The sequence below is a fragment of the Gracilinanus agilis genome, chromosome 3 (assembly GCF_016433145.1).
Source record: "Gracilinanus agilis isolate LMUSP501 chromosome 3, AgileGrace, whole genome shotgun sequence".
NCBI lineage: Eukaryota > Metazoa > Chordata > Mammalia > Didelphimorphia > Didelphidae > Gracilinanus > Gracilinanus agilis.
Window position 1 is genome coordinate 464,003,638 of NC_058132.1, and position 24,432 is coordinate 464,028,069.

The window sequence follows — 24,432 nt, forward strand, 5'->3', positions numbered from 1 at the left end:
TCCTCTCTCCAGACAGAAGTTCATTATGTCATAATACACATAATCTTTTTCACTTGGAATATCTCTTTCTGAGCCATTATCTGACACACATGGTCTTTGTGTAATTGTGATCTCTTTTGCTTAGAACATGCTGAGATAAATATCCATCAGTCTCCACCTGCTTGTCAGGAAGCAAAACTAGCTACTTTAATGACAATAAGTGGTTGTGATCATTAGAAACCAGTCCATAAACATTTCCTAAGCACCTGCTCTATGTCAGGCACTGTGCTAAGCATAAAGGATGCAAAGAAAGGCAAAAGATTCTTAAGTTCACAGTCCTCACCAGTCACTATGGCAATTTTGTAAGTAAAGAGGCAAGTTGCCCAGTATCTTCACAATAGAGTAGCTTGCCATTTTACTCTATGGAGATCAAAATTTCTCAGCAAAACAATATCTCCTTGTTGGAGAGCTTGACAATGAACTCAGGCACCATGCCATTGGTTGTTTCCATTAGAGCTCTTGAAGGAATAGTTAGAATTTTTCTCTCTTGAGAGATATACTAGTTCTCTGTGTCTGCCATATTTTCAAAAAACAAGTCAACAGTTAGGCATGGCTCTTGTCAAAGAGATATTGAAGGAAGAAGGGAATAATTTATATGGTTCCTACTATATGTCAGGTATTGTACTAAGTTTTTTACAAATATTTATTTATTTGATCTTCACAACACACCTGAGAGGTAGGTGCTGCTATTTTCTCTGTTTTACAGTTAAGGAGATTGAGGCAAGCAGAGGTTAAAGTGACTTGCCAGAAGCCATGCAGCTAATGTCTAGTTAGATTTGAACTCAAGTCTTCCTGACTCTAAGCCTATCTTTCACTCCACTGAGCTACCTACTGGCTCTTACCTAAACATCAGAAGTTATGATATAAACCTGAAGTAGATGTATAATATACTAAGAATGCCCCATGCTGATTCCACTGGTCTCATTCCTAATCATGTGCTGTAACATTCAGGCTGTGGCTCCTCTTGAAAGTGGTAAAAATGAAATTCTAAATTTTTTGATGCTAGATAAATTTAACATCTTCTTCATGAATGTGTTTTAAAAGTCTCTGCTTTGGTCAAAGTAGGATCTAAAAGGAATTCCATATACTGAGAAATATTTGTCCCACAACACTTCATCAACAGTGCTAAAATAAGAGTTTCTAAATTGTTATTGATTAGCAAAATGCAAATTAAAATAGTTCTGAGGTACCACATCACACCAAAGTCAGGCCAACATAATGAAGGAAAATGACAAATGCTCGGGTGGGGGTGGGGGGGAATATGGAAAAATGGGGACACCAAGACACCATTGGTAGAGTTGTGAACTGATTCAATCATTATGGCAAATTTGGAACTGTGCCCAAAGAGCTATCAAACTGTGTATAATTCTTTGACCTAACAATACCCCTACTTTAGGTGTTTATGATGAAGGAGAAGAAGAAGAAGAAGAAGAAGAAGAAGAAGAAGAAGAAGAAAGAAGAAGAAGAAGAAGAAGAAGAAGAAGAAGAAGAAGAAGAAGAAGAAGAAGAAGAAGAAGAAGAAGAAGAAGAAAGAGGAGGAGAAGAAACTATATGTACAAAAATATAGCAGTACTTTTTGGGGTTTCAAAAAATTGGAAATTAAAAGGACATCCATCATTTGGGGAATGGCTAAACAAGTTGTGGTATATGATTAAGATAGAGTTCTATTGTGCCATAAGAAATGACGAACATGATGGTTTCAGAAAAATTTGATAACTTACATGAACTGATGCAAAGTGAAAGGAGTAGAGATAGCAGCACTGTACACAGTAGCAGCAATATTGTACAATGATCAATTGTGAATGCCAAGCACTTTTAATGAAAAATACTATCATCTACCTTTAGGGAAAGAATGAATAGAGTCTGAATACAGAATGCTTACTTTTTAAACTTTATTATTCTTTTTTTGTCTGTTTTCTTTTGCAGCATAACTAACATGGAAATGTTTTGCATGACTGCTCATGTATCCTCTCTGTCAAATTACTTGCTTTCTTAAGGAGGGAGAAGAGAGGAAGGAAGAGAATGTGGCACTCAAAATTTAGAAAAAACCTTAATGTTAAAAATGTTTGTTTATTTGTTTAGCTCCTGATCTTATCAGGAAGGCTTGCAACTGAGAAAAATTAAATAAAAATTAAATGTAAAAACAAAAAATAATTAAAGCTTTCTGGTTGGAAATACTTTTTATAAACTTTGAGATATTGTCAGTCATTACCAAATTATGGTTTAGAATGACAAACACATATATTATTTTAAGGTTTGCAATGATAGGAGTGTGTTTATATTTGGTCTTCACACCAACCTTGATAACTAGATGCTAACACAATTTTACAGGTGAGGAAATTCAGGCTAAAAGATGTTAAGTGCTTTGCTAGTGACTGCCTCACAGAGTCTGAAGTCAGCCTGAGCCACTGACTAACCTGACTCCATCTCCAATATTCTATCTACTCTGCTATCTAGCTGCATTATATTCTTCCTAACTCTTCTCCTTTTTCATCTCTATCATCTTCTTAATAATAACTTTTTTTTTCAAGAGGAAGAAGAGTTGTATATGTGGATGTAGGGGAGGAGAGATTTGTGGAAAAGTGATAGTGATACCAAAAATTTAAAAAAAACTGTCATTTAAATGTTTTAAAAAATATACAGAAAAGGGACAGCTAAGTGGCTTAGTGGCCTGAGTCACAAGTCTAGAGACGGGAGGTCCTGGATTCAAATCTAGCCTCAGACACTTCCTAGCTATGTAACCCTAGGCAAGTCACCACTCTTCAGCCTTACAAATCATACACAGTATTGATTCCAAGATGGAAGAAAAGGGTTAAAAAAAAAGTTTAAAAAAAATACAGAAAAAGTGCCAAAGAAAGCTGAAAAGGAGATAATCAGGGCTGTAATGGGGCTATCAGTATTAAATTTAACAACTCTTTAAAAAACAATCTAATCAATAAACCAAACTAATCATAATAGTTTCATGGCTTAAAGAGATTCCCAATGGTGAAGAATCATGCTCAACAGACAAATCATTCCTAATTTATAAATTCAAGAAACCCACTGGTGGTGGGAAAGGAGAATATGGCTATTTAACTATCTTTTCCCTCATTTCTATCTGGGGAGCTCAAGGGAAAATAAAGAGGTTCTTTGCAAAAAGGGTGAAGAACTGTCCTATTGGATACTGAAGTGGTTCACCATTTCCTTTTCCAGCTCATTTTACAGATGAAGAAACTGAGGCAAACAGGCTTAAGCGACTTGTCCAGGGCCAAACAGCTACTAAGTGTGAGGTAAGATTAAAATTTTTTATTGGTGGTTTATTGAGTTTCAGGGGACACTTTTTCAATGGCTAATTCACAGGAATGACTGACATAAGTTCTTTCCTTTCCAGGTTCTGTAGGTCTTTTGGAGTACAATCTCTGGTGGGACATCATGTTAACAAAAGCCTGGTACCTCCAAAGAATTTGGGGGTCCTGTGGAATTTATCATAGACTTTCTCCCTATAATTCTAGAAGGCATAAGAAATTTGTGGTTTGTTTTTTCTACGGGATTTCCAGCACCCCTTTATCACTTGTCTATAGGAACTTGTCTCCATATACATATATCTACTTGTTGCTTAGTGAGCCATGCCTGGCCATGGAGGATGGTCAGCTCTACCTATAGCCAATGTGGTATGTGGAAGGAACCTTTAGCATCAAACAGGTTGGTTTTAGTTCCCAACAATAACCCTTTAAAGCTATGCAACTTTAGACACATGATTTAACCTGGATCTCATTTTCCTCTTTTATAAAATATAGGGCATTTATAAATAAAAGTTTGGGGGTTCATGAGTAACCAGCTTTTTTGGCTCTTCATATATGGAAGCATTTGTGATTGTTGGTGCTGGTCAAGAATGACAAATTAAAATTAAATAAAAAACATTTCTTCTACCTCTCTCACAGAACTGTTATTAGGATTAATAGAACATAACACATGAAAGTGTTCTGCAAAGTCTTATAAAAATGAAGAAACCATCAAAGGAAGAAACATTTGTTGTGAAAACATGTGGGGGGATTTAGGACTTCACAATGGGGAGAAATCTCCCATTCTCAAAAAAGAGAGTGTCAGAACTTTAAGGTGATTGGCCACCAGCAATCTGGTACTTTTAAGTATTGTAGAGAAGAAATGTTTAGCTCTCTACAAATAATGGCTTAAAAAAAAGAAAGAAAAAGAAAAAAGCAATTTATCAAGGAATTTCTTCTGAGGCACTTTGGAGTGAAAAGGGTGCTGGCTTCCTTAAATTCCCTCTGTGCCAAAAAAGAGAGTAGAATGAGAGCAAAGTGTTGGAGGGCCCTTTGAAATTGAAGTCTTATAGTTAATTAGTAGGCCACCCCACTCCCAACTCCATAAAATTTTAAAAGCTGAAGCTTGTTTCTATACTAAAATTCCCGTTCCTATTCCCCTTTCCTGAAATAAATAAACAAACGACAACAGTTTATTTGGTAACTTCACTACTAGATGAAATTGTTTTTTGGTTAGTTTACTTTGTGATCCATCTTACAAAATCACTTCATTATCATTCATGGTATCCCTCTGAATAAACAGAGGGATGTTGAAATCCACATACATACCCAGAGTATTGGGACTGATTCCTGCTTAAAATGTATCAATAGCATGGAACCATCCATGCTATATTTTCCCATTTAAGAGACAATACTTTCAACATTGTTCTTAAGGTAAGTTATTTTTATTTTATAGAAGAAATACCTTCAAAGAATACAAATGACAGAATCAAAGAGGACCATGACAAAAAAAAAACAACAACAACAGAGATGAATACTGATTATAACTTATTACCGTGACAGAAGAGCATTCATTTCAACCGTTAGCTTCTTGGGCAGTTAACAATGATTATAGAAATGAAAAACAAATCCCTTTCACTTGCTGTGATGCTATGTTGCAATACACTGAATAAACCATTTTTTAAAACTTTCTTTGCTGGTGTTTGACATTCTGGGTGTTTCTTAAATAAGACTATTAACACTGACACCACCATATTTAATCACTTTCTGCCAAGAATCAAAATCAAATTAGGGCAGAATATTCTTCGTTAGGTAACACAGTGATTGGGCAAAATAAAAACTAGTGGAAACACCAGCTTAAGACTTTAGGATGCTATTTTCAGGCTGAGTATTCCTTATCTAGGACATCTTTCAGTGACTATATATTCCATTGACTGATCATGAGGTATGGTATGGCAAATTTCACTATTTTAGCAACTGAGAAACCATGGTGTGTTTAAGTTCTGAAAAATCATGGCTACCTCCTGTCTTGTTTCAGGGATTCTGCTGCCATCATCTTGAAGGTTCCAGCCCTAGGTTGTTTTTTGAACTAGGAAAGTCAGATGACAGAATACAGCAGAGGTGAAGGTGGCTCTTCAATTGGGTTAAATCCTGCCTCTGATGCTCAGGACATGACCCATTTCTTCCTCACATCCCTGTTTTTAATTTAATGAAATATCCTCTCTTTGTTATGGTCCCACTCAATTGCAGAGACAACAAGACAGAAAATGTAGAGAAAGGAAGAACAAACAAAAGATGGGTGGGAAGCACAAACGAACTGGATGAGTGAAAGAGCTAGCTGCATTTTTAATATTTTGAATTATTGAAATGGAGGCCAAGGCAGGGTTCCCACTCTGGAAGAGCAGGTTTTTCTCAAAATTGGGGCAGTGAAATGAGCTATCAGGAAAATACTGATTTCATAATTGGTATACCAGCATACCAATTTTCCAACATGGGTAGTTATTTGGCAACTGAGGCCATCACACACCCCGTTGGGAGGGCAAATGATTTTTGTTTACTGCTACAGAAAAGGTGCTATTGCTTTAAGGCGCACAGAAAAGTGCCATGTCATATTTTCCATTGCTGTAAGCATGATACTATAGGAAAAGAGAATTTACTAACTGCCCTCCATCTATAAATCTTCTGTTAACCAAACAAATGCTTTGGCAGCACAGCAAGGTACAACATCTGGTAGGGGAAAATGCTGTTGTTGGCTTTCATTTGCACAAAAATGTGGAAAATGCTTTTATCTGTGGATCAGAAATTCTGATTAGTATTAATGTTCTGTGAGTTTTGTGAATATGTGTGTGTATGTGCGTGTGAACATGCATAAATACATCAACAAAGCAAGACCAAAGCTAGAAGACACATAACAAATATAGAGATTACAAGTAACATAAATATTAAAGTCTTACCACCATTAAACAGACTCTTTGGGAATCTGCTTAATAATTCTGCAAACCCCACTCTTAATTCATGTCAAATGACAATAGGGCTGGGTATGCAGGGTGGGAGTCTAGAAACTGATGAGATAAGGAAGGCTAGTATGGATTGGAGGGGATAAAGCCTCAGTTATTAGGGAGATGTCAAGGGATGAGGAAAAGAATAGAAGAAAAAAGAGAATTTTGGGGGACGTTTCATGGGATCCAGGAACATTATTTTTTTTGCTCCAAAGCTCTATGAAGTAGGACCTACTTCATAAATGACAGTGTCTCACATTCATAGGATGGAAGATTAAAAAAAAAAAAAACAAAAAAGTCATCATGTACTTTATTGCTTAATTTAGATTTATGACACTTTCATGATATTATTGGAACAATGTGTGTCTCCAGATTGAGGCTATTATTCTACTTTATACTAAATATTCTGAGGGAAATGATTTCTGGTCTCCCAAAAATATGGTTGCTCACTTTCCTCAAGACACATTTCCTAGAGAGGCTATCATGTCTAGCTTGTCTGAATTGCTGCAGTCTTCAGTGGTTACATTTGTATGGTAATATCCTATTCACCTATTACTGTTTCTCTTGTCTATTGTTGCTGGATCATCATAGCAAAGTGGTAAGTTGGTCGTGAATAATGAAGGTGAGTACGGCAGGTGGCCATTCTTGACATACCCAGATAATCGAGACTTTGTCTACCAGGCTTCAGATCACATAATGCATAAAGGTACATTAGACAAAATAGAAATGCAAACCTATTAGTGCACAGTAAGACTATGACATTAAGTTCTGCAATGCTTAAATGGGATTTTAATCAATATTAAAAACATTGCAGGCTAAAATATTTTAATATAACACATAAACAGTGCTAAAGAATACAATACACGTAAGATACAAATATTAGAAGCTGATAAAAGTGACAAATTCAGAACATAGTATTTTCATTTTCAGGTATCAGAAACAAAACCAGCCCAAAAGTTCCATTCTACTGTATGACAAATACTGAAGAACAAAATTTCAGTCTTAAAATACATCTTAAAGTCAGGATTTTCCTTCAAGGAAAAAAAGTACTATAAATAAATTACAATACAGTGAATTTGCCTGAACTCACTTTGTTTCTGTCTTCCAGCCTTTAAGTCAAATAAAACAGCATTAAAAACTGTACACTCTTAACAGGATAGTTGATCTTTTATAAAATAAGCTGTCTTCAGAGATGTCAAGTTCACAACAAGGAAAAACCAAGCCTTGCTGTAGTCACTATTATAAAATATATATGTATATATATTTATATATGTTTTTGTTTTTTACAAAATGTGTATATTAATAGCTTTGCACAAACGTTTTTAAAGATAAATTTAGCTAGTCTAATAACTTCATGAAAATAAAACAGATAAATACTTCATGTTTACAACACAACGCATTTCACACATCGTCAGCTGGCAGAGGAGGTATGTTGATCCTTGGTCTTGTAAAAAAGGCTATCTTCTCCCTATCGATGAAGAGAACAATGAGTAAAAAAGATGATCAAATGTGTCTTCTATCACGACAGGAGCAATATGGAAATATGGTTTGTAGGAATGTACTGATTTATTGTCTTGGAGGGGGCAGGGGGCAGAAAATCTGAATGCTACCATGTCAGAAAACAATTTTCAAAAACTGATTGTACATGCAATTGAAAAAATAAATAATCTAAAACAAACAAATGAATGAATGAATATATGTATATGTGTGTATAAAAATATATGTGTATATATATTTATATTTATATATATTTTTTAAAAGATGATCAAGGTAGCTTAGGGGATTGAGAGGGTTCAAATGTGACCTCTGACACTTCCTAGCTATGTGATTTAACTTTACTTTTCTGCCTTGTATATTAATGGAAAATAAAGGTTAAAAAAAGAAATAAAAGGCTGATCAAATATATTAGAGAAAAGCTGTTACTTTCTTCATTTTAGAAGATAGATATGATAGAATTAAATATACCTGGAGCATAGCAAGCATTTATTTAATAAATGTTTATCAATTGACTGATTGATATAGAGTGAGAATTTAAGACAAATAGCCCTGTTTTTAGCAGAATATAATCAAGAATGAGGAACAGTTCCTAGAAAAGCACTGGAATAGCTTGTTAATTAAATCTACCAGCAGGGGCAGCTAAGTGTCACAGTAGATAAAGTGCCAGGCTTGAAGTCAGCAAAACTCACCTTCTTGAGTTCAAATTTGGCCTCTGGACTCAGATATTTACTTGCTATGGACCCTGGGCAAGTCACTTAACCTTATTTGCCATTAAAAACCAAAAACCAAAAACCAAGAAAATCAACCTCCTAGAAACTATCAGATTTGGTTTGTTTACTAGGCATTACATAGGATATAGAGCAGTGGTTCCCAAACTTTTTTGGCCTACCACCCCCTTTCCAGAAAAATATTACTTAGCCCCCTGGAAATTAATTTTTTTTAAATTTTAATAGCAATTAATAGGAAAGATAAATGCACCCGTGGCCATCACCACTCACTTGGATCACTGCAGCACCCACCAGGGGGTGGTAGCGCCCACTTTGGAAATTACTGATATAGAGAGTTAAACTTAAAGCCGTAATGACTTCAGATCAAGCCCTACCTCTAATGTGGCTATTCAGGCTCAGTGACCATGGGCAAATTAAACTCTAGCTATCTAAAATGGCAAGTGGTAGAGGTACCACACCACATTGGCAGAGTTATTTTTCTCACCTTGAAGTTTCCTGTAACAATAAAATCATATATCTAGTGCCTACCCGTAGCCTCATTACACAAGGTTTTGTAAGAGACATAAGATACACATAACCATCACAAAAAACTGTGAATCAATAGAAAGAGTGATAGATTTGGACTCAGAGATATTTGATTCAAATTCTACTTCTACTATTTCCTGGAAGTTAGATTAGTCACTTAAATTTTTGGCCACTGGTACAATGAGATGGTTGGAGAGGCAGAAAAAAAAGTTGGTGTGGGTAATCTAGAAGATTCCCTCCCAGTTACGATTTAAAAAATTTCCAGTAACATTCTTCAAATATAACCATAAAATATTAGTGCTTAATAATCATCTTTCCAATCCTTCCCCTTTTTTTTGTGCATCTGAAGCAACTGAGACTGGCACAGTAGATAGAAAGCCAAAGAAAGCTGGAGTTGAGAGGACCTGGATTCAAATCTAATCTCAGACACTTCCTAGCTGTGTGATCTTGGGCAAATCACTAAATCCTGTTTGCCTAGCTCCTGTCCTTCTGTCCTGGAGTTATTACTAGGACAGAAAGTAAGGGTTTAAAAAGGAAAAAAAGAAGAGAGAAGGTATGGTATACATAAATTGCATCTATGAAGTGATTATAAGAGAAATATATTCATTTTTAAGTGACAGCATTAAAAGAGCAAGAGGGCATCATTGAAATGTTCTTACCTAAACGTTTGCACTTGAATGGGTTCCTTCTGGTTTTGCCCACGGAGCTGGTATATTTCTTTGGATGCTTTCTTAAGCATTTTCTCAGCTGCCTGTTCTTGATGATGTTCAAGTTTGGTTTGTCTTGTCTAAAGTGGACCATATTATTTTTTTAAATTAAAAAAAAAAACAGAAACAATGCCATTAATCAAAACAATGGGGACTGGGAAGAAGCCTACTATGACCTGCCACAAGCACAGAGAAGGTCCTTTCTATATTCTGAGATTTCCACAAAAAAACCTGTGCTGTTCTCTGGAAGGTTCAGTTTGGCTAAGACAGAGCATCTTGGTGACATGTAATTGAGATGAGGATGCCCAGAGGTTTCCAGTGATGCCAGTATTAGTTCTGTCTAGTTCTTTCTCTGCACTGATACCCACTCTTTTTAGTGGCCTCTATTCTTGTATATGAAAAAAAAATTCTCCTAACTCTCTCCTTCCCATATTATTTCCCACTTCCTCTACTCAGGAAGAAAGCTTGACCCAGCATATTTCTTATGAATATTTGTATAGATAACATAGTTATTTCAGAAATAAAATGCTGAAAGTATGTTTCTGTAATTGGTATTAAGTTTGAGTTCCTTATTTTAGGACAAACACAGAAGTAAATTCAAAGCAAGACTTAAATGGAAACAAATACTTTTAGAAAAAAAGTTAAGAAAACATGTATGGCATCTTACCTGCCTCTCTGCTTCCTTCAGCAAATTTCGGAATCGTTCATCTCGAAGAACCCAGTTGGGAAGGTCAGTCTGCCCTCGGAGCTGAGCATCTTCCAAACGTTGCCTCAGTTCTCTCAAAGCACATATCTCCTCATTCAGCTGTCTCTGTCTAGTTCGTGATGCCTGGAGGTCCAGCTCCAGGTCTAAGGATGTCCGTGCCATAAGCTCAGCCAAAGAAGACCTACAAGACTACAAAATGATTGTGATAATAAATCAAAACAGATGCAAGGTAAGGGAAGAATTAAAACTCTGATCCAACCATTGAGAATGGCTTGATATACTTACCCATGGTCATTGGAAGGCAATTAACTAAGCTACTAAATACAAAGGCAACTTCTTTTTCTATGCAAATGGTTTAAAAAAACTCACTTTTGTCAGATGTCTTCTCAAAATGTAAGTAAACTACATATCTACAGATGTTGCCTTATATACCAGTAAAGTAACTTCAAATCAACAAGGATCTGTTAAGTGCCTACTATGTGTCAAGAATTATGCTAAGTGATAGTCTCTCTGTACTCAAGGGGCTCACAATCTATTGGGAGAGAAAAAAAGAAAATAGCTATGCACGAATAGGATATACAAAGGATAAATTGGAACTAATCTCAGAGAGAAGGTAGCAGCATTAAGGGGAAAAGGGGAATAAGGCAAGTTTTCTTGCAGAAGGTAGAATTTTAGTTGAGACTTGAAAGCATCCAAAAAAGTCAGAAGGCAGAGCCGAGGAGAAAGAATATGCCAGATATAGGGGAAAGGCCAATGAAAATGCCAGGAGTTGGAATGTAGTGTCTCATATGAGGAAGGACCAGGATAGTCAGAATCACTGAATATGAGTATGTGAAAGGGAAAGGAAGGCATAAGATCAGTAGGGTATAAGGGTTCCAGGATATAAAGGGCTTGGTCAAACAGTGGGTTTTATATTTCATCCTGGAGGTAACAGGTTATTGTGTTATAGTCTAAATATTATATTGATGTTTTTGGGGAGGGAAGTCCTTTGATCACTGTCATTTCCCAATAGCATCCTCCAAAGGATGCTCTGTAATAGAAACAGCTGAACAAAACAAACTGATTTATCATCTGTTTCTAAAGCATAGTTTTATATGCGCCCATGCTACCATTTCTTTTAGAGAAGGGAAATAGGTCTCATCATCAATTGTCTGGAATTAAGATTGGTTATCATTTAACCTAAATTCTGATTTTATTTATTTAATTTTTTTATTGTAAACTTAGTCACTACCACCACCACCACCAAAAACATTTAACTAAACAAATGCATAAAAAAGATTATATACAGAACCAAGAACTCTACATTATTTACAATTTGGTTGAAGATATGTAAATTACATATATGTATGTTAATATAACCAACCTGTGCTTTTGAGTTCCCTTTGGATTTATTTTATTTGGACACTTTTTCCTCTTAATTTGGTGGCTGTTACAATACAATCATGGCATATATTCATCTTATTCTCTTTTCATTTCTTCATATATTTCCCTCATTTTCTTTATATTTCTCATTTCTAATACATGATACAATCCATCATATTCAGATATCACCATCTATTCAGCCATTTCTTCCATTTATTGCATTTGTATTATTTTGTTATTTTTATAACAAAACTTCCATTAATATTTTCAGACATACACAACTTTTTACTCCTTCAATAATGCCCATAGAACCTAACCCTAATTCTGATTTTAAAAATATGTATTTTCTTTCTTATTATTGCATCCATTTTGTGTATTCACTTGGTTCTGTATTTTTTGTTCTACAAAAGTTCAGACATATCTTTCTTTTCTTAAACTGAATTCCTCCCATTCATCAGTTCTTTTGGAGAAATTATATTTCATTAAGGTCATATGCCAGAATTTGTTCACTCATTCCCCAATTGATCAGTACTTGCTTTGTTTCCAGCTTTATTTTATGAAAAAGAATGTTGCTATGAATATTTTGATGTTTTAGAGACTTTTGTTTTTGCTCAATCGTGTTTTACCCTTTGTGATCTCATTTGAGGTTTTCTTTTGGAGTGGTTTGCCATATCCTTCTCCAGCTCATTTGACAGATGAGGAAACTGAGGCAAACAGGGTAAAGTGACTTAACAATGGTCAAATAGCAAGTGAGTGTCTGAGGCCAGATTTTAACTCAGGAAGAAGAGTCTTCCTGACTTCAGGACAGGCATTCTAGCTACTGTGCCACCTAGCTGCCCATAAGGGACCTTACTTCTGTTTCTGATTTCCTTGGACTATAGGCAGAGGAATGATATGGCTAAATATCAAATAGTATGATAGTTTTAGTGTATTTTTCCACATAATTCCAAACTCTTTCCCAGAACATTTGACTCACTAGAAGCAACAAGGTGGCACAGAAGATAAGAGTGCTAGGATTGGCATCAAGAAGACCCAAGTTCAAATGTGACTTCAGACACTTGTTAACTACATGACCCTGAGCAAGTCACTTAAGCTCTGTTTGCCTCAGTTTCCTCAACTGTAAAATGTGGACAAATGTTATTACACCCCCTACTTTCACTAGGGTGTTGTGAAATTCAAATGAGATAATATTTGTAAAGCACTTAGCACACTCTTCGTAGGGACTATATGGATCTTATTCCTCTCCCTCTCCAAGAGCACTTCCAACAGTATGTTGAGGAGCCTCTCTCTCTGTGTCTGTCTCTGTTTCTCTCTTCTACATTGCCTCCAGCACTGATTATTTCCATCTGTGATCATTTTTATTTTTTTTTATTTTTTTATTTTTTTAAACCCTTAACTTCTCTGTATTGGCTCTTAGGTGGAAGAGTGGTAAGGGTGGGCAATGGGGGTCAAGTGACTTGCCCAGGGTCACACAGCTGGGAAGTGTCTGAGGCCAGCTTTGAACCTAGGCCCTCCCGTCTCTAGGGCTGACTCTCAATCCACTGAGCTACCCAGCTGCCCCATCTGTGATCATTTTTGCCAATTTGGTAGATTATTTGGTGAAAACTGTGTAAACCTTTGGAATATATATTAATATAACTTATTTTAAGTTGTTGTTTTGGGGTGGCAAAGGATTTACCTCAAGTTTTTTTTCTATTAACAAAAATTCCTCGATTTCCTCCTTCCCATGAAAAATAAAACCTTTGTAACAACCGCGATTAGTGCAGTAAAACAAAATTCTTTCAATAGCCATATCCTTAACTCCTCATTCTTTTTTAAACAATTTGAAACAGAAATGTTGGCAACAGTGCCAAAGAGACAAAACACTGGGAAAATTTCAAAAAACAAAATGATAATTCTACAAGTTATGATACTTAAGAGAATGTATTTAAAAGCCGTTAAAATTTAAAATGTTTATATATGAGGCAGCTAAGTAGCTCAATGGATAGAGAACCAGGTCAGAAGGACCTTGGTTCAAATCTGGCCTTGGATATTTCCTCTCTGTGTGACCGTAGGCAAGTCATTTAATCTCAACTGCCTACCTCTTATTTTTCTTCTGCCTCAGTATCAATTCTAAGACAGAAGGTAAGGATTTTTTTTTAAGTGTATATATGAAAAATCTCTGGTATGGTAAATATCTCACTAAAGAAAAAATGCAGAAATAGGTGTTGCAAGGAAAGAAGTATAAATAAGAGTGAAGAAAAAGACAATGAATTGAAAAAATAAAATTAAATGAAAAAAGAGAAAAAGATAAGGGCAAAGATGCTTGTTCTGGAATCAGTAGCACTCTTATTAAAACCTTTGTTACTTAGACAAATCATTTATTCTCTTTTGCCTCATTTTCCTTATCTATAAAATAAGGGATTTGGACTAGAATTCCTCCAGTTTTAAATCTCCCATGCTCTCAAAAAAGCCAGGCTGTTCTGCTTTCTAAATATTCTGAATTGCTAAGAGGTTCTTCCGTATAGAACTCACTTTTCTCTGTGTGGAACCTCAGAATATAAGTCAAAATATTTTGTATGACTGTATGTGGATAATCTATATCAAACTCTTTACCTTCTCAAAGGTGGGGTATAGAAGGAGGAGAAGAATTTGAAACCCCAAAATTTTTTAAATGAATGTTAAAAATTATTTTTGTAGGTAACTGGGGGAAAAAATAAAAAATCTTCATAGACTCAAAAAGAAGAGTATAAGCCAAAACCCTTTTTCACATGACAAAATAAGATGGCAATTTTGTTTTTCTATCCCCATCTTTTCTCCTTCAGAGAAAACACAACCAAGTAGTGATCTGAGATGCGTTTTAGTCATCATATATAAGTGTAAGGAAAAAATAAACATTGTCTCTAAAATTTGTAAAAACAAAAACAAAGAAAGATAACTGGTAATTCATGAGTATTCTATGAAATATACCTGCTTATAGCGTAGAGTACGTCGTTCCAAAGTATTTCGGACAAAGGGGGACTTTCTTGGCAGGGTTGAACTGTCACTATCACTGCGATATAGCTGCAAGGTGTATAAAAGGTAGTTAAAACTCAACAGGTCTTCTGGATATCAGTTTTGAATTAAGTAACTTTTTACCCTTCCTGAAATTCAGTTTTGTCTCTCATACATATTTCTTAATCTTTTTTTTAAAAAAGGCTTTCACAGCCATTATTTAAATATTTTCCATAGTTCTAAGAGAACATTTAAAGATGTTTCCAGATTGTTTCATTTGACAAAGTTCCTTCCTATAAATACAGACAACTATTTATCTTATATATGATGTTCATTAGCCCTTTCCCATATTTATCAATAAACTTAATTGTCATTTTGCTGTTATTTCCTGTTTAATATGATTTGGATAATTGGTTTTCTAAAAAGAGATTCATTACTATTTGGAAAATAAGTCAATATTATTAAGCTACCAATCTTCTAGTCAAAGGAAAATCTGTATTAAAAAGAAAAACAACATAATGCCTCTTTTATAGATGCCAAGATATAATTCATTTTCTTTGGTTTTACTCTCTACCCTCAGTATAAATTCATAATTGTGCTAATGCCAAATTAGTTAACTTTACATCCTTATTTTCCATGTGAATTAACTCAAATTCTCAAGTAACATTTAGCATCATGACAACTTAAACCCAGTACAATCATTTAAAAAAACAAAACAAAACAAAGAGCTCTTTCTCAAGAGTCTCCAGTAATTGTACATAAATTACATCAATTTGGGAGCGACAGCAAATGAAGGAAAAAGAAACATTTCTTCAACTAACATGGTTTGATTCATCTCCTTTTTCTGGCAAATGAAGAATATCTCACCTTCACAAATAAATGTGAAAGTGAAGAACTCATTTCTTTCTTCCCATTTAGCAAATTAAATCTATTTGCCTAAAGATATCATATAATGGGTCCTAAAGTAGTATTTTAGAATCTTATTAGGGATAACACCTCCCTATATTAGCACCAAGAATTAAATTATACTATATTACAAATATGTTCAAAATAATATTTTACTTACTCTGCAAACATACTGACTTCGTGCTCCAGGCGAGAAAGTCTGTGAACGAACAATTGTGCTGCTCCGAACAAAAGGAGAACCACGAGACCTGCGGCTGGTCCTCTCTTTTGGAAGAATTGGAACTTCTTCTGGGAAGAGATCTTCTGTGTTGGTCTCCTTATCAACCTACAAGTTAAATTACATTTATTACCACTAGTATTTCTTTTTAAAAACAATTTTGATTTTCAAATTTTCTCCTTCCCTCCCCCCTCCATTCCCTGAAATGGCAAACAATTTAATACAGGCTATACACGTGTGGTCAGGAAAACATTTCCATATTAGTCATGTTGTACCACTAGTATTTCTAAGATATAAGGAAATAAACCTGATGTACTTAGTCAGCAAAGGTAACTGGACATGATGAAGGCTATAAAGATAGAATGGGGAGTCTTAAAGGAATTGGAGTGTTGAAGCAACAAAGAGAAGGATGGAGGGGATTCCAAATAGAAAACTCAGCATATGTAATTATTTGGAGGTGGTAGAAATGAACAGAATGTATTGTGTGGAGAATGGTGGGAAGGGACAAGACTAGAAAGGAGGATCTATACTGCAGACTGGTGAACAAAGAAGAGGAATGCATATGGTGAAGCTAGTAAACAAAGTGCCTTGAAAGTTTGAGAAGTCTGAATTTGATCTAAGGAAATCAAGAGATTCTTAAGCAGAAGTAATATGATAAAAGCCATGTTTCAGAAAGATTAATGTGGAATCAATTGTAAAAGATAGAAGCTGGAGGTGACTAATCAAATGATTAGCCAAATAATCAAGGTATGAGAAGATGAGGGCAGTGGCAATGAAGATGGACAGAAAGGGTCAAATCCAAGAGAATTCAAAGGAAAAACTTATCAGTGGATAGAGAGCCAGGCCTGGAGATAGGAGGTCCTGAATTCAGATCCGGTGCCAGATACTTCCTAGCTCTGTGCCCCTGGGCTAGTCACTTAACATCAATTCCCTAGCCCTTTCCACTTTTTTGCCTTGGAACCGATGTTTAGTATCAATTCTATGACAGTAGGTAAAGATTAAAAAAAAATACAAAACTTCTCAGTCACTTGAAATTCAACAATAATTAGTTTAAAACTACAAAATCAAGCTTTCTACTTCAGTATTATTAGTTAAAATCAAGTTGGATGAATAATAGCCAGAAATGATTTGCATTTAATGAATGTATGTGTTGTTTTGTGTGTGTGTGTGTGTTTGTATTCACTACTGAATTTGTGTAGCCCCAAATGTTAAAGAATCAGTCTAATTTAAACATCTATTCTCCATGTCCAGTCTCAGTTCAGCAGGCTGTCTTTGGGATTATTAGTATACTAATGTTCTATATCTTTTTTTTTTAATTTGAAAAGCAAAAATTTAGGAATCTATTAGCTAACAACTTATGCCAGTCAGGAATGAAGCATTTACTGACTTGTAGGAAGGAAAAACAATGTAAGGCCTGATATTTTAGAACAATTTAAGTTGAGCAAGTTATTTTACTTACTACATGAATCTTAAACTTAAAACTTAAACTCATGCCTCAAATACCCTTAGCCAAGAGCTCCCTCTTCTTTCCTCATCTCATGGCGTCTTTGCTCAATACCTGCTTCTCCTTGTTGAGGCAAATTCCTCTATGTGTATCATTGATTCTAACCCCTCCTATTTTCTCCAGGATGTGGTTCCCAATAATCATCCCAAAGATTCTCTAACTCACATTCTCTTCCCATTTAATAGTTCCTTCTTTGCTGCCTATAAACATGGTTCTCATGACCCACAACAATTCTCAACCTCCCTGCAAGCTCTGTCCTCTCTATGCATGGCTAAACTCCTTAAGAAAGCTATCTAGTGGAAACTATATATCTCTATTCCTCACCATTCAACTGAAACTGGTCTCCTTAAAGCTAGCTGCCATTTGTACACTGAAACGAGTTGCATTATAGATTTCAGATGCACTGTAGGCATCTCAAATTAATCATCTCCAAAACAGAATCCATTATATTTTCCCTCAAACCCTACTTCTTCCAAGCATCCCTATTTCTGTAGTGAATATCAGAATCCTCTGAGAAAACCAGGCTATTAAAATCAAGTATCATCTTTGACTTTATTCAAATACGTCACATATTCAATCTCTAAACCTTGTTTTTATCTTTATGACATAACATGTCCCCTCCTTTCCACTCACACAACACCCACCCTTGTTCAAGTACTTACCATCTGTCACCTTGACTATATTTAAATTTTGCCCTAATTCAGTCAAATGCCAAATCCTGTTGTTATTTTCTTTATATCTCCATGGCCAGTCTTTATCATTGGCCCACACCAAAAAACTCTGGCCTATGATTCTTTTTCTAAAACCCTTATTTTCTATCTTGGACTCAATACCAAGTATGGGTTCCAAGACAGAAGAGTGGTAAGGGTAGGCAACACCTAGCTGTCTCCTTAGCCCATGATTCTTAATTTTATCAGAATGATGGTAGTCCACCTTTAGCTAACTCCCAGATTCCAGTCTCTCTCCTTTTATTGCCCATACCAATTAAAAATTATTTGAACTTTAAAACTTAAAATCTTGCTATAGTTCCTTCACAACATGCCAATGAAGCTTTGATCATGAATTTAAGATCCTTGCTGAAAATGTCCTCCTCTAAGTCCTTGCAGCAAATAGTAACAATTTCCTACCTCTTTGCTGATCTAATAAATACTGCCCTCTCCTTGCCTTCATGTATTTTCCAAAAGCATCCTCAATCTTTGAAATAGACTTGTTTATTGAAATCTTTTCATTCTCTCAAAGTTCAGCTCCTACTTCTTCCATGAAACTTGTTTGCCCCATCTAGTAAGACAAGACCAACCCTTCTCAAACCTCTTATGCTAATTTGGTTGCCTTCTTTGGATCCCATTTCTCCTTCTAACTCCCATATTTACTTGTGTGCATATCTCTTCTCTTACTAAGCTCTAAGCTATTTAGGGGTAGGAACAATGTCATTTTCCATCTTTGTACCCCCAGAGCCATTTGCCTGGCGCATTTACTGAATTAAATTGATTTTTCAGTCTCCTGCCACACAAATTCCTCATCATGTCCTGCTCCTGCATATCCAAATGTGCTATTTCAAGTGGGTATGATGATCTCCCTCTTTCAATAAACAAACAATTTTCCTTCTGTCACTGGAAACATTCCTTAAATAAAATTCACTTCCCCTGTAAAACATTCCCAAATTAAAAAGAGCTTTATACTACAGAATCATTTATGTCCCCTGTGACTACATCATACCTCCCATTCTCCCCCTTTAAAATTAGAATTTTGTATATACTTGTATAATGGAATACAGAAAATCTGATTTGTCTTGGTTTGGACATCTGTCATTTTATCTTAGCTCCAAAATTGATATCACAAGTTCTTTAAGGAGATAGGCTTTCTCATCTCTTAGAATAAGGATACATTAAAGAGTTTTCCTCCTGATTAGGATGATCCAAGGACTAGCAGTTATATCCAAAGCAAAAATCATATGACTTTCTCTACTTACCTTAAGAGAAGGAGGCTGAATCTTCCCAGAACTGTACTGATCTACCTGACCTGCAAACATATGTCCATGGAGGGATTCAACACCAACACAATAGGCTTCTGGGTAAGGAGGACTGGTCTGTGTACAGTTACTGCATCCACTGTCAACAGATTCTGCTTGCCAGCTCCTAAAGAGAAGACATTTCAAGAGATCCCAAAAAGGTTAATCTAAAGCAGAGGATTTTATATTCCCTTTCGGACAGAAGCAACATTGGTGGCTCTATCTCTTTAACTGATTTCCATAGGAAAAGCATACAAAGACCTGTTTAATATGAAAATAATAGCCTTTTAATAACTTACAGGGTTTTGTGTTTTGCACAAGACCACTACTTTATGTTTATATATTATTAGCCTGGGTAAAGTGTTGCTACATTTTAAATGTCATTTGATCCTCACAGCAGTCTTGTGCAGAAAATATGGCAGGTTGCTCTTGTTGCCATGTTGCAGATAAGAAAAACTGAAACTCACTTGCCCAATGGAGCCATGACTAGAACCAGAGTACTCAAGTACCCAGTTCAGTACAATGAGGTTTGCACTGTACTGTGTTGCTTATATCAAGCCAGATGGGGAGTAACCATACTTTAAGTAACCAACATTAAGCATCCATAAAGTCCATTTTGACATATAGAAGTTAAGTGAAAAAGAATAATGAAACAGACTCTATTCCCTCCTCCTTCCCTCTCTCCACTGGAAATAGTGTAGTATATTAGAAAAAGAAGCTAAAGACTGGTTTGAGTCTTGCCTCTGACTCTTACTAGCTTTGTGCAGAAATTTGGACCAAATGGTTAATCTATCTGGGTCTCTGTAAAAATGAAGTTTTACTAGGTCAGAGGATCTTAATCTGATAACCATGACCTTATGTGAATAAATGTTTCAATATAATTGGCCTGCTTTGCAATTCAATTATTTAATGTATTTTTAAACATTCTGAGGAGGGGCAGCTAGAGGGCTCAGTGGATTGAAAGCCAGGACCAGAGAGAGGAGGTCCTGGGTTCAAATCTAACCTCAGATACTTTCTAGCTGTGTGACCGTGGGCAGGTCATTTAACCCCCATTGCCTAGTCCTTACTACTCTTCTCCCTTAGAACCAATACATAGAACCAATACATACACGGTAAAGGTTAAATATGTATATACATGCATGTGTAAATAAATAAATAGATAGATACATTCTGAGAAGAGTTTAGGTTCCACCAGACTGGTAAAGAGGACCATGCTGCAATAAAGAGAAAAATCCCTAGATGAGATGATGTTTATGGCCTTTTCTACCTGTAACATTTGATCTCATCTACTGTACTTCCTCCTGTACTTAAAAAAACCCAGGGAAGAATGCTATGGAGAGAAATCATTAGTAGAATAAGAATATTATACTACATGTGGGAAGAATGGAAGTATGATTAAGCACAAAAGTAGAGAGAATACAATCAGTAAGAAAAGAAAAATATGTGGTGTTCTTGTTTATTTAATTGCACTTCAATTAGTCTAAGGCCATAATGGCCAAGAATTAATTACTGGACTATTTTGGTAATGATTTTGTTCTAAAAAATTCATTATATCAATGATTCTTCACTATGATTTATAGGAAATATGTGAATAGCATCAGTTCTAAAGTGCTGGTGGAAATAACACTAACTTATATTACTCTATTTGTATGAAAGTTATTTTGTTTTTATAGAAATACAGCTATTTAGAGATGAACATAACAGGGGCCAGGAGATTCATTTAATCCAGTCTCTTTATTTTATTGATGAGAAGACTGAGGCTCAGACAGATTATTTACTGAAGGTCACATCACTAGTTAGCAACAGAAATTCCAGAAACCAAATCTACTGATCCACTATATAATTATCTTTCCAACAACTGCATCTCCCTCATTTTTCTCATGAAATGATTGCTTACATTATTTCCTAATAAATCAAAGCAGCTTTCCATTGAGATTCATTCATTTTCAAAAGGCAAATTCTAAAATGGAAGTGAAAGATTATTCACCTTTCAGATATAGCTTCTGCTTGATCTTCTTTCCTTTCCATCTCTAAGATTTCTTCTTCTGTATATTCCAATTTAACTCTCTCCTCTGCTAACTCTCTCTCCACTGCTTCCAGCTGGGCTGTGGTCCTGGCTAATAGTACTGTAACTGCATCCTGAAAGAGAAAATGGCATTCCTGGGAACCAATTTAAACCAGCAATTTCTATTGCTGAAGCCAAGAATAGAAACTGTGTGCATATTTGCATGTGCACACATGCATGTGCGCGTGCACACACACACACTTAATATCTCTCTCTCTCTCTCTTTCTCTCAATCTCTCTCTCTCTTTCTCTCCCTCCCCCATAATCCAGATAATGGTCCCTGGGTAGTTCCTTTGTGGAAGAGAATTCACTTCCCATAGACTCAGTAATACTTTAAAAATGAAATGTATAAAACAACACCTTTTGTGGATATCTAAGTGTTCAAAGTACAAAACATCTAACAATGAATCATTTATGTTTATAAATCATTTTGCATGAAGAAAAATCTAGTCTGCTGAAACTTTCACATATATAAACAGGTATGTGATGCTTTAATTTTTTTAATCATGCCTGTGATTTTATCAACATAGGAAGTTCTAGATGAGGAACTTCCTCTAATAAAGAAGATCAACAAAGTTCTCTGCAACTGAAATGTTAAAAGAGTGGCAGCACTAAGAGGTCCAGGGTCACACATTCACTGTTGCTCAGAGGAGGAATGTGAACCTAGGTCTTTTTGAGAATAAGGTCAGTTCTCTATCTACTATGCCATACCTCTTTTCACTGTTTAAAAAAATTTGCTTAATATGCTAACCATGCACTTCTATTTAATACATGCTAAATATTTTATAATCTCAATTGATTTAAAAAAATTAAAAAGTTAAATTTTTTATAGTTCCCAACATTCGAGCACTTTTTTGGGAGAGAAAATCTGGCATAAAGTAGTTTGCTACAATAATAAGACTTAAAATTCAAATATATGGTGAAGGGAGAATGGTTGGAATCTGAGGAATCATCTCTACCGTTTTTACAATGGCATTATTTGCAGGACCCTCTGTTGTGCCTTCTTCCAACTGGTTACTCTCTTTGGTCCTCTGGGGGTCAGAGCTGGTGAAGACCTGGACAGAATACCAGCGCAACTGCATTTCACTGGAACTCTCATAATCAGCCAAGTTAATCTGAGCAATTCCCTGGAAATAAGTTACATGAATTAAACAAGATAGTCGCAAAGCATTTTCTCTATCAACAGATGAGAGAGATAGAAACAGATACAGGTAAGGAGAAAGGAGAGAAAAGAGAGATGGAGGAAAGGAAGGAGGGGAGGAGAGAGAGACAGACAGAGAAAGACAGAGAGAGACAGAGACAGAGAGAATTTTAGTAGTCTCTATTCCAATCTGTCCTAGTATGGTTACCTTGGGTTCTCAAAGGCTATGCCAATGAAAGCACAAGTTCTGAGATGTCTTACTGAACCTCAAAGACTATGGGCCTAATAGCATCTGACTTGAGCCTATCTCAATTTGGAAAGGTGTAAAAGGGTTGCAACAAATCTGCATTAGTGGTGAAAGCATTTACACCAATGGGGGTGGGGGGGAGGGAAGAGAGAGAGAGAGAGAGAATGTGTGTGTGTATGTACTGTCATCCCTTACCTTTCATTTCAGATCATTGACTTGGATAAATCTAAATAATATGAATTACAATTATGAAACAGGTTGCTTTCCATTCTCTTTCTCCTTTAAAAGAAAATGATTACTTACCAGCAGTTCCTCTTGAAGCTGATGGTCAACTGAACAAACATACAGCTGAAGTGACTTTAATTTTAAGACACTTGAATGTGCAGGGATTTGGAAAACTTCATTAAATATTAATGGAGCTTGAAATTCCAGAGCTTTGGAGCAGTAAGTGTTTGGTGTGCCCGAGTCAAGAGTTGGCAAATAGACTCTAATGTGTCTGGAAGTAAATTAAAAATATGGTAAGTTTAAAATAGGCATTAAACACAGTTATTTTGTAAGATTGTACAACCTACAGATCTATATGTATATTGTTATTGTATAGTCATTTTCCAGTTGTGCTTGACTCTTGGTTGACTACCTAGGGGGTTTTCTTAACAAAGATAATGGAGTGATTTGCCATGTCCTTCTCCATTTAATTTATATAGATGAGGAAACTGAGGCAAAAGGATTAAGTGACTTGCCTAATATCACATACCTATTAAGTGCTTGAGGCCATATTTTAACTCAGAAAGATGAGTCTTTCTGACTCCAAACTTGGCACTCTATCCAATATCATAATAATAGTTAACACTATATCCTTTGGGAAGAAAAGTTGTTTAGGACAGTATAAAGAGCACTGCTTTGAGAATTAAGGGACAGCTCCTACTTCCAGCTCTGCCATTAAATAGTCAAGAGGAGTCATTTTGCCTTTCATCACCTCAGTTTACTCATCTGCAAAATGAAGGGATTTGACTAGATTTTCTTTAAGGCCTCCTCTAGCCTAAAATTCTATGTTTCTTTATACATATATAAAAACTTCAAAGTTGAGTAAAACTTTCATTTGGCAGAAGGTTATTATAAAAGTTATTGAAGATATGGGAAGAAATCTTACATAAAATTTAAATTTAAAAATATCTACAAAGCATCTAATTTGAACAAGCATTGTTGTAGGCACTGATAGATATAAAGGTAAAGAAGAACTAATCCCTGCCCTCAAAGGGTTTACATTCTCTTGGAAGATATATCCAAAACAGAACCAAGTTTAATCCAGGATATGAAGTTAAAGAAACAAAAAAAGAAACTGCCAATAAGGAGCTCTAGAAATACCTGATGAAATAAGAGAGTGATAATAGCTACTGTGATCAAGGAAAGTTTCATAGAAGATGCAGAATCTGGGCTGATCCTTGAAGGACAAGAAGAAATACACGAAGCAGAGAGGAAGAAGGATACATGTATGTGAGGATACATGAAAGGTTCTGGAATTGTAAATAGTCAAATCTAGATAGTATA

At 35.5% G+C, this 24,432-nt stretch overlaps 1 protein-coding gene across 1 annotated transcript in view; it reads right to left on the reverse strand.

The window, feature by feature from the left end:
- Window positions 1-4,722: 4,722 nt before the first annotated feature.
- Window positions 4,723-24,432, reverse strand: part of WWC3 (WWC family member 3) — a 196,513-nt gene continuing 176,803 nt past the window's right edge. Inside the window, exons 15-23 of the mRNA XM_044669272.1 lie at window positions 23,188-23,380; window positions 22,456-22,623; window positions 21,419-21,570; window positions 19,393-19,558; window positions 15,863-16,027; window positions 14,773-14,865; window positions 10,423-10,650; window positions 9,708-9,835; window positions 4,723-7,766 (exon numbers count right to left, since the gene is read on the reverse strand). Coding sequence (XP_044525207.1) covers window positions 7,700-7,766; window positions 9,708-9,835; window positions 10,423-10,650; window positions 14,773-14,865; window positions 15,863-16,027; window positions 19,393-19,558; window positions 21,419-21,570; window positions 22,456-22,623; window positions 23,188-23,380 — 1,360 coding nt within the window. The 3' untranslated portion in view covers window positions 4,723-7,699. The remainder of the gene's footprint in view (window positions 7,767-9,707; window positions 9,836-10,422; window positions 10,651-14,772; window positions 14,866-15,862; window positions 16,028-19,392; window positions 19,559-21,418; window positions 21,571-22,455; window positions 22,624-23,187; window positions 23,381-24,432) is intronic.